A 10,894-nucleotide genomic window follows, 5' to 3' on the forward strand; every position below is an offset into this window, starting at 1 on the left:
CAGTGTGGGATAGCACGGTTTTGGTGATCTGGTTGACATGGGGCTGGAAGGAGAGGGTGGGGTCAAAGATGACACCGAGGTTGCGGACTCGGGTGGAGGTGGATGCGTTTTTTATGATTTGTACTTTATTAGTGGAGCCATCAATGGTGAGGGAGAAGTCATGAGAGGAGCGGGTGAGTGAGTCGGGGCCGATGATGAGGATTTCAGATTTATTGCAGTTGAGTTTTAGAAAGTTTGTTTGCATCCATGTTTTGATGTCAGGTGAGGGTGGAGTGGGTGATGGTGGTGATGGTTTTGGAGGGGAGATACAGTTGTGTGTCATCGGCATAACAGTGGAAGCGGAGACCGTGAGTGTGGAGTATCTGACCAAGGGGGAGCATGTAGAGAATGAAGAGGAGGGTACCAAGTACTGAACCTTGGGGGACACCGTGGGTGACAGGTGACGTGAGTGATTGGCAGTTGTTGATGGAAATTAAATGCTGTCTGTCAGTGAGATGATTGGAACCAGGAGAGGGCAGTGTCGGTGAGGGATATCAGGATAATGTCTAATGAGGATATCATTGGCAGATATGCATACTTAATCAAATAATTTCAGGAGGAGGAGAGAGATGGAGGAGGAGAGAGATGTAGAGAGATGGAAGAACAGGACAGAGGGAGAGAGAGAGACAGAATAGGAGAGGGAGAGAATAAGCTACAGAATTCTTTTTTTCTCTCCTTTTTTTGTAAGTAAAAGTATCAAGAAACATTTTCATGTCAAGGATCCCCCCAAATCAATGAAACAAAATGTAGTTGTCCACGGAACGGAAATCTAGTGGCAACACCGGTGTGCAGCTAGCTATAGCGTGGGTGCAGCTAGCTAGCGTGTCAGTCAAACAGCAGGTCCTCATCCATCCTCTCCGTTAGCATGTTAGCGTGTCAGTCAAACAGCAGGTCCTCATCCATCCTCTCCGTTAGCATGTTAGCGTGTCAGCGTGTCAGTCAAACAGCAGGTCCTCATCCATCCCCTCCGTTAGCATGTTAGCGTGTCAGTCAAACAGCAGGTCCTCATCCATCCCCTCTGTTAGCATGTTAGCGGGCTCGGCCACAGTGAGACCCAGCGCGGCCAGGCGAACAGCAGCCTCCGCCTCGGCCCTCTCTCTCAGCTGCCTCTTCTTCTGCTGGATCTTCTTCAGCCTGTAGAACTCCTCTCGCTCCCTCTCGTCCAGCTCCGTGGCGATGTAGGCGAGGGTGCGCTCGATGCGAGGCAGGAGCACATGCTCGATGGCTCTCGCGCGGCGATTTGTGGCCTTTATGGCTTCGTCCAGCGCAACGAACGACGTCTGCGAGGAGGCCAGCTCCACCAGCAGCTCGACGGCTTTGGTGTAGCTCCTTTTCGACCTGGAGATCTGCTCTCCTCCTCTGGCCAGACCGGTCAGCTCATAGCTGTCCCCTCCGTCCTGGTAGAGCTCGAACACGGGCAAGGTGACGCCCGCCACGTTGTCCTTCCTGGCTCTGACTTTCACCTGGGCATTATTGACGTTCTGGAGCACGGTGGCGCTGAAGTCCCCCGCGGCGAATTTGGCTTCAGCCAAAGAGAAGGTGGCTTCGCTCATCACCTCTCCCATCAGGGTCTTGGTTTCAATCATTTTGTGTAGAACGGTGCGGAAGCGCACCGAGAGGGCATCTGCTTTCCTCTTGAGCAGGTTATGACCTTTCTGGGCCCCTTTCAGGCTGGCTTTCATGGTGGTCTGGGCCATTCTGGACGGGAATACGTCAATCCTGTCTTTTCCTGACATTTTGTCCTTCAGTCAAGATAGACTGTGTAGGCGTTTTACCAGCCGGTGCCCCCTGTAAATAATTAAATTCAAAAGTAAATTAATTGAAACCCTTGCCCAGATATGGTGATCCGACCCCAAGTCATCATCAATATGATGTCATAGTACTCACTGGACTCTCGGGTACACTGATTACAGGTTGTGCTGAGGTTACGGCACTAAGCACTTTGACAATAGGTAACCGCTGACAGCTGCATGGCTTTGCTGATTGGTTTGAATCATGCCCATATATGGAGAGCAAAGTAGTCTGTCTTTTCCTCTCTCCTTCTCCTCGGTTTGACCTGGATAAGAAATCACCATATTTTTGGCATAAAAGGGTAGTTAGACATGGGCAATGGTGCATTTCTATTAGCACCATTACAATGTGCATTGCATACACCAAAGGCAGAGGAAAGACACCATAGCCTACAAGTCACAGACCTGCTCATCGGGAGCAGTTAGGGTTTCAGTGTCTTGCTCAAGGACCCTTCAACGGCAACACAGTGGGAGCCCGGGATTGAACCGGGAACCAAATGGACCTTGACGGGTGCATTTGGTTCCATTTGTACAATGTCAGAGTTAAGTGGAGGGCTTGACATTTTAAACACTGGGAACCACTGGGCTCGAGGTCTGCAAGCCAAAAATCATGTGAAGTGAGGGGCACCTGATGTATTCATATTGAGCCACATGGCGTCACATGATGTTTACTGCTGTAAACAAACATTAAAAGTCCATAGACTTGGCTGCCACTCTGTTTGTTAAAAGTGCTCTAAACAAACATTAAAAGTCCATAGACTTGACTGCCATATGACATAATTTCAAAAGCCAGATTCACTGCCACTATAAGTTACGATACGATACATGAACGCAGTGTGTTATTATTGTATAAAACAAAATCAGTGACAAGATGTATATTGGCCACATGCCGTCTCACACATCGTCACATTATTAGTGCCCTAATCAAACATTAAAGGCCATAGACTTTTGGTTGACGATTTTTCTCAAACATTACAAGAACATAGACTTGCCTGCCATATGACGTCATTTCAAAACCCATGCATTGATGGGGCTAGCGCCTCTCAAAAGGTCACTCGGCTCATATATTACATACTTTGGGGCTAGCGCCATCAATTCATGGCTTTTGAAATTGCGCCAGCCCCCCTCAAAAACAATATTAACACATTCATACTATGTCAACATACTAGAAAAAGTAACATATCAAAATCTCCGGTCCAACGTGTGGCTTTGTGTGTTTTGTGATGCATTATTAGTCCGCCCCCAATTCCGATTCAAGTCGACGGCAAACTAGATGACTATAATATTTTTCTTCGACTTCAGACTGGGGTGTGATTTTCACTATTTAAAAAAAACATTTTACAATGGTGAAAATAGAAGATCTACTATATTCACTACTTCCGTGCAACATTCTTAGTCTTGATGATGAAGTAATTAACTAATAATTTACAAAAGAAAACCGTGAAAAGTTGAAATATGGAGATGCAAAGTTTTGACGATTTGATGGTTAGGTACAGCCGCTATTCGGCCAACGTTTTATGGGGGAATTGAAGCAGTCAGCGGAATAGCAACAACATATAAAATAGCAAATCATGTCCTCTGTTTCTTATTCTGGTCAATCATAATATCCTTTGCTTCATTTATCTTTGCTGCCAGGTAAGGAGAGCCACCTCTATCTGGGTGATTTAGGATCATAAGTCTCATGTAGGCATCTCTGATCATATTCCTGTTGGCTCTAGGACTGATTCCTAAAACCAGCGAAGCCTCTCTCTTGGTCATGTTAGCTTCAAATCCACCGTTGTAGTATCCTCCTCCAACATTGGTCTTGGGCCAGCTGTGGAGGGCTTGTTTCACCTGAGGTTCCATGTGTTTCACGGCCCGCACCACACAGCGGCCTACCAATCCGGCTGCTGCCAGCACCAGTCCCACAGCCGCCACTGAAGCGGCCATGTTTATGTCACGTCCTTACCGTGGTCTCTGTTCCAACCTCACTTATGACCACTTTTCAGTTATCAACTGCTGCAAGTCCAACCTGCCTCGATCATATCACTCCGTGCCGTCGTCAAGGCTATACATAATGAGTGCCAATCAATCACTGCTGATTGGTTGAAACACGTGTCACCTTTTGCCCATACATGGCCATGTCACTAAGACTCAGACATAAACAACCCCCAGTGTACAGTGTAGGCATGTCACTATAACTCATACATAAACAACCCCCATACACCCATATACTGTACAGTGTAGGCATGTCGCTATAACTCATACATAAACAACCCCCATACACCCATATACTGTACAGTGTAGGCATGTCGCTATAACTCATACATAAACAAACCCCATACACCCAGTGTACAGTACAGTGTAGGCATGTCACTATAACATAACAGACATAAACAAACTCGAGATCCGGTTGTCCAGAGCCACAGATCCGACCCATATATGGTCATGTGCATAATGAGACTGGCTGACTCGGATAGGTGTTTGTCCAGAACCGTTGATCCAACCGATATATGTCTGTATGGGCATGCCAATACATGGGCATATACTGATGACATCAGGGATCTCCGTATATGGGCATAAAAGGGACAAGGACTGACGGATAGTTTATGGGCATAAAACGGACACAGGTACGTAGGCAGACAGATAGAGATACGGGTACTCTGACAACGTTCCAGACACCTGACGTAGACATGAACCTCTACAATACCCACTGACAATGGGTACTGCGCTAACTACTCTGACATCATTGATACATATTAACCGAATACACAGGTACATGTGCACTAGTGACAATAAAGGTGCATTCACTCATCGTGTGTGTGTACGTACATCTGTACGCCTGTACGTCTGTAATCCACGTAACTCAACTTCAAATTTGACACACGTGTTCCATCCCACCACAGGGGGTGCAGTGCCCGGTGTTGAGTCGGTCGGACCCACGGTTGTCCAGAACCGCCAAAAGGCCTCTGCCCAGCTCTGGACAGGGCCCCTGCCGAGTGTTCATATATGGAGCTGGCCTGTTTTGACATCATTCTGACGTCTGCATAGACTCCATTTTTGGGCATGCTTGACAAAGAATGTATTGGCATAATAGGGACACAGACATAATATCTGTTGGAATGACATCAGGATGCCTGGAACCCCATATCCCCATAAAGAGGGATAACCTCCAGACATCCCCATATATGGAGATAATTGACATACTCAGGTCTGAAATCATCACCACATCCTGGAATCTCCATATATGGGGGTGGCCGGAACACCAAAGCCTGACATCATAGACCCTATCTTTGGGCATGACTGACAGGGGACAGGGGAGATGAATGACATCATACTGGTCATACTGACAAAACCGCAGCCTAAGAAATAAAAGGCAAGTGGAGCCTTGTATTACTTCATCATCGACTATCATCGATACCAAGACATATTCCACATCTCTCCCAAACCTTGAAGAGTGAAGATGCCTCACGCATACCCTTTCCTCACTCCTGAGCAGAAGAAGGAGCTCAGTGACATTGCTCACAAGATCGTCGCTCCCGGCAAGGGAATCCTCGCCGCAGACGAGTCTACCGGCAGCGTTGCCAAGCGCTTCCAGAGCATCAATGCTGAGAACACCGAGGAGAACAGGAGGCTGTACCGCCAGCTGCTCTTCACCGCTAGTGAGCGCATGGAGCCCTGCATCGGTGGCGTCCTCCTCTTCCACGAGACCATGTACCAGAAGACCGACGACGGTGTGCTCTTCCCCAAGTACCTGAAGAAGAGAGGCATGGTTGTTGGAATCAAGGTTGACAAAGGCATCGTCCCCCTGGCCAGAACCAATGGTGAGACCACCACCCAGGGTCTTGATGGCCTGCACGAGCGTTGCGCGCAGTACAAGAAAGACGGTGCCGATTTCGCCAAGTGGCGCTGTGTGCTGAAGATCACCCCCACCACCCCCTCCCGTCTGGCCATCATGGAGAATGCCAACGTGCTGGCCCGCTATGCCAGCATCTGCCAGACGCACGGCATTGTCCCCATCGTTGAGCCAGAGATCCTCCCAGACGGCGACCACGACCTGAAGCGCTGCCAGTATGTGACCGAGAAGGTCCTGGCCGCCGTGTACAAGGCCCTGTCTGACCACCACGTCTACCTGGAGGGAACCCTGCTCAAGCCCAACATGGTGACCGCCGGACACTCCTGCTCTCACCAGTACACCAACGAGGAGGTTGCCATGGCGACCGTCACCGCCCTGCGCCGCACCGTGCCCCCCGCCGTCCCCGGCATCACCTTCCTGTCCGGTGGCCAGAGTGAGGAGGAGGCGTCCATCAACTTGAACGCCATGAACACATGCCCTCTGCACAGGCCGTGGGCTATCACCTTCTCCTACGGCCGCGCTCTGCAGGCCTCTGCCCTCAGAGCATGGGGAGGCAAGAAGGAGAATGGCAAGGCCTGCCAGGAGGAGTTCATGAAGAGAGCTCTGGCCAATAGCCAGGCCTGCGTCGGCAAATATGTTGCTGCTGGAGCCAGCGCCGTCGGCGGAGAGTCGCTGTACGTGGCTAACCACGCTTATTAACACTATAAACTAGAAAGAACATCTTTTTTGTCACACTATCATGTTAAATACACGGAAACTTGAGGTACTCCTAAAATTTCATCATGATGAAAAATAAATATATATATACGGTGGCAAAATCAGTGATAAATGTGGGTAAAAAAATCCATTATAAAATATAAATAAATACATAAATAAATAATTCAACTTTATTTATATAGCACCTTTCATATATAAAATGCAACCCAAAGTGCTCCACATAAAACAAATAACAAGCAAATAAAATGGAGCTGGAAACTTCTCCTTTCCTGGGACATGTGAGAATGGTCCAGTGGGAAAAGAATCACACCTGTGTGAAGCTCTTGTCATCATACATCATCACATTCCGGCCAATTACAATTGGTGTCCTCAGTTGTCTGTCTTCACTTTTTGTCCTCAAGGCTAATGCTCAAGGCTAATCACTTGTGACGTCCTCAATTTTCGGTCCTCACTTTTTGAGGGGCGCTAGCCCAGGCCTATATATACAGCTTACACATTTGGAAACACAAACTTTGTCCTACACAAACATTAAATGCCATTGACAATGAATGGACAATTTTGCGTAACACAAACATAAGAGAGGACGCAACTTGTGATTGGCTAGAATGAGATGATGTATGATGATAAGAGCGCCCCTCACTTCACACGGGTGTGCTTTTTATCCTCAATACGTACATTGCTCAGCCAAAAAACATTGTGGGTGTATGTGATTTGTGAGGGGCGCTAGCCCCTCCTATATACAGCTTTTGTCCCCACACGTCTCAATATTTGCCATTGACAATGAATGGAACAATTAGGTAAAATGTCCGCCAACTATGACTATTTAACCAACCAATCACAGGTGAAATTCACCCAAACACAAAAATCGCACTCGTGTGAAGTGATGAGAGCTCTTATCATCATACATCATCAGCCAATCAAATCATCACATCCTGTGCTACAAACACACACAAAGCTGTGTATAGGAGGGGCTAGCGCCCCTCAAAACAGGGATGTGGGCAGGGAAACAACCTTCTATGATGTCACTGAGCATCATGAAGGTACTGGAAGACCCACCCACCTCAGACATCAGCAACATTATGAAAATTACAAAAACTAGAGTGGTGCCCGTTGGGCACTGGCCTACTTGGAACGATGCAAGTTGGAAATGAATGCCCATTTCTGTATCTGTCTCTCTGTGTCCCTTTATTCTGATATATGTGAGTTATGTGTCCCGTTGTACCTTTTATGCCCATATATGGAGATTTCTGTATCTGTCTCTCTGTGTTCCCATATATGGAGTTCTGTGTCAGGCATGCCCAAATATGCAGTGTTGTGATGTCAGAACAGGCCAGCTCCGTATATGGAGCCTGGGCAGGGGCCCTGTCTAGAGCCCGGGCAGAGGCCTTTTGTGGCGTTCTGGACAACCGTGGGTCCGACCAACTCGGCACCGGGAACTGCACTCCCTGTGAGGGTGTGGAACGCGTGTGTCGAATTTGAAGTTGGTGGTTTATAAGTTCAAACTTAGCCTAGTTATAGCTTAAATGGCGATGTCATCGTCCAATGACGTCCCCAGTGCGGCTATTCGCCCGCCCACGTCACCATGAACAACACCTCTTCTTTTCAAACTCATTAAACTGAACTTCGTGACTGGCTTCTTCACAACAAGAACTCTGGGTAGTCACAATTTCTGGTCTTCTGGATACAAGCTAAACTTTCCATAACTTTCAATATGACTCACCAGTTCCCAAGTCTCTCTTCGGAGCAGCAGAAGGAGCTCAGTGACATCGCCCAGAGGGTGGTGGCTCCAGGGAAGGGCATCCTGGCAGCGGATGAATCCACGGGCACCATGGGCAAACGCCTGCAGAAGATCAACGTGGAGAACACAGAGGAGAACCGTCGCTATTTCCGTGACCTCCTCTTCTCGGCCGACCCCTCCATCTCCGAAAGTGTGGGCGGGGTCATCCTCTTCCACGAGACCCTCTACCAGAAGTCGGACGGCGGCGTTCCCTTCCCCGAGGTCATCAAGGGAAAAGGCATCGTTGTTGGCATTAAGGTGGACAAAGGTACAGTTCCTCTGAACGGATCAGACGGCGAGGCCACCGCGCAGGGTCTCGACGGCCTCTCGGAGCGCTGCGCCGCATACAAGAAGGACGGTTGTGACTTTGCCAAGTGGCGCTGCGTCCTCAAGATCTCCGACAGCTGCCCGTCGGCGCTCGCCATCGCGGAAAACGCCAACGTCTTGGCCAGATTCGCCAGCATCTGCCAACAGAACGGCCTAGTGCCCGTCGTGGAGCCCGAGATCCTGCCCGACGGCGACCACGACCTGGCGCGTTGTCAGCACGTCACGGAGAAGGTCCTGGCCGCCGTGTACAAGGCCCTGTCCGACCACCACGTCTACCTGGAGGGAACGCTGCTCAAGCCCAACATGGTGACCGCCGGACAGTCCTGCACCAGGAAGTACACCCCGCAGGAGGTCGCCATGGCGACGGTCACCGCCCTGAGGCGCGCCGTTCCCGCCGCGGTCCCCGGCGTCTGCTTCCTCTCCGGAGGCCAGACTGAGGAGGAGGCCTCTCTCAATCTGGACGCCATCAACCGGGTTCCTCTCCAGCGGCCCTGGAAACTGACCTTCTCTTTCGGCCGTGCACTCCAGGCCTCTGCCCTCGCTGCCTGGCAAGGCAAACCCGCCAACAAGGAGGCTGCACAGAAGGCTTTCTGTAGCACGGCTAAGGCCAACGGCCTGGCCTCCACAGGGCAGTATGCCAACACTACTGGCAACGCGGGCCAGTCCTCCAAGCAGTCCCTCTATGTCTAACTGTACCCATTAAGACCTGAGGACCCCCTTCTACACATGTTTTCTGAAATAACATGTGTTGCTATTATCAGTGGTGCTCAAATGCTTTCATGTCAAACACCCCCAAAATTATATGTAGCCTATTTGGCTGCAGACCCTCATCTGAAAGTGCTTTTTTCCAGGGACCCCCAAGAAGAAAAGATTTGAGCACAAAATGTTTGCTTTAAAAATATTCAAATACATGCACACATTTTCAAGATTTTTCAAAAATAGCAGATCTACAAGATTGCATCGTGACATGAGCTTGTATAGCCAACCAATGTGCTATTATACTGTATATAGCTAAAATTTAAAATGTCATAGCCCCCAGTATAGGGACAAGTGATTAATAATAATAATTATAATAGCCTATATCAGTATTTACTGTACACTGTGCTTTTCTAACAACTCAAAGTCCCTTTACATGGGGTTAAGAAAAGAAAAACAACATTAGAAAAAAAAAAATCACAGGATAAAATCACTAGAAATACTAACACAAGGGGATTGAGAGGTTGAAGAGGTTGTTGTTGAAGACGGTATAGGTCGGGTATGGAGTTCTTCCCTTCCAAAAAGGGAAGAGGCAACAACAGAGTGAGTCATATTGTCACCCCCAGGTTCAGAGCTGGGGGAAGCCAGGTTGTTGAGTGCCTACAGTTGGAGGCCATCGATATTGTCCTTTTCTTTTTGCTGAGGTTTGCGTGATCTGCGCAAAAGGACAGTTAACCCATTTTGGGCGGGAACCCCTTTTGGTGTTTTAAACATTATGTTATAATTTAGCTATTGAAAAATAGCAGATCTACAAGCTCATAGCGCGCCACCGAGTGGCGCGCTATGAGATGAAAAGCTGGGCACGCTGGTCAAACTAAGTAACAAGGTAGACGGCATGCTTTTCTTTGCATTGCTTATCATTTCAATGTGTATGTTGTGCATTCATAGCCGTGCCGGTGATGGCTCTCTGTGCGTTTAACCTTCACACTCGGCAACAGCAGTCTTATTATTCCAGACATCTTAAAACAGACCCGTAGGGCTTATTCATCCTGAGGCCTTGACAAGCCGAATGGCTTTAAAACCATTATTTGCTTACTCTAGCCAAAGTGTCACACTGTTGGCGTACAGTGGTAACCGCTAAGGCAATATTGACTCGGAATAACCACGCGTACAGACTGCAATTTCCATTCATGACTACATTTTATTTTTTACCGCCCCTGAAAACGCACCCCTTTGTTTAAGAGACTATTTTGTGACCAGTTCCCACACTATTGAAAACATAATGGGGTTTCATTGCGCCTGAATAATTTTCAATAAACCTCATCCTGCCATTTGAACAAGAGGTACTTGAACATACAATATAGCTCACATACCATTTAGCTGTGTGTGTGTGTGTGTGTGTGTGTGTGTGTGTGTGTGTGTGTGTGTGTGTGTGTGTGTGTGTGTGTGTGTGTGTGTGTGTGTGTGTGTGTGTGTGTGTGTGTGTGTGTGTGTGCGCGCGCGTGCGTGCGCGGTGCTGCCGTCGCCTCTGAATCAGACAGGAGGAAGAAACTAAAATAACTGGTGGGGGGAGAGAGAGAGAGAGAGCTGTCTCCATGTCGCACAGACGGTCACATCTGCCAGAGTCTCCTACATGGCGCGCCTCCATGTAGCCTCGTGTGACCCTTTCTTAAAGTACATGCTCTGGGGTTTTCTTTTCTTTTCTTTTCTTTC

At 48.5% G+C, this 10,894-nt stretch overlaps 4 protein-coding genes across 4 annotated transcripts; 2 read left to right on the plus strand and 2 right to left on the minus strand.

The window, feature by feature from the left end:
* Window positions 1-1,025: 1,025 nt before the first annotated feature.
* LOC306926279 (V-type proton ATPase subunit D-like) lies at window positions 1,026-1,775 on the minus strand (the record flags this gene model as incomplete). The annotated part of the gene is made up of 1 exon (XM_079505547.1): window positions 1,026-1,775. The coding sequence occupies one exon, from the start codon at window positions 1,773-1,775 to the stop codon at window positions 1,026-1,028; it is 750 nt and encodes a 249-aa protein (XP_079361673.1).
* Window positions 1,776-3,398: 1,623 nt separating this feature from the next.
* Window positions 3,399-3,758, minus strand: LOC306926280 (mitochondrial import inner membrane translocase subunit TIM14-like; the record flags this gene model as incomplete). Its single annotated transcript, XM_079505548.1, has 1 exon — window positions 3,399-3,758. The coding sequence occupies one exon, from the start codon at window positions 3,756-3,758 to the stop codon at window positions 3,399-3,401; it is 360 nt and encodes a 119-aa protein (XP_079361674.1).
* A 1,489-nt stretch (window positions 3,759-5,247) lies between these two features.
* On the plus strand, window positions 5,248-6,363 carry LOC306926480 (fructose-bisphosphate aldolase A-like; the record flags this gene model as incomplete). Its single annotated transcript, XM_079505789.1, has 1 exon — window positions 5,248-6,363. The coding sequence occupies exon 1, from the start codon at window positions 5,272-5,274 to the stop codon at window positions 6,361-6,363; it is 1,092 nt and encodes a 363-aa protein (XP_079361915.1). The 5' UTR covers window positions 5,248-5,271.
* Window positions 6,364-8,092: 1,729 nt separating this feature from the next.
* On the plus strand, window positions 8,093-9,175 carry LOC306926281 (fructose-bisphosphate aldolase B-like; the record flags this gene model as incomplete). Its single annotated transcript, XM_079505549.1, has 1 exon — window positions 8,093-9,175. One exon carries the CDS (start codon window positions 8,093-8,095, stop codon window positions 9,173-9,175), a length of 1,083 nt encoding a protein of 360 aa, XP_079361675.1.
* Window positions 9,176-10,894: the final 1,719 nt, after the last annotated feature.

Source organism: Electrona antarctica (genome assembly GCF_951216825.1).
Source record: "Electrona antarctica genome assembly, chromosome: 7".
In the NCBI taxonomy this organism is placed as follows: Eukaryota; Metazoa; Chordata; class Actinopteri; order Myctophiformes; family Myctophidae; genus Electrona; species Electrona antarctica.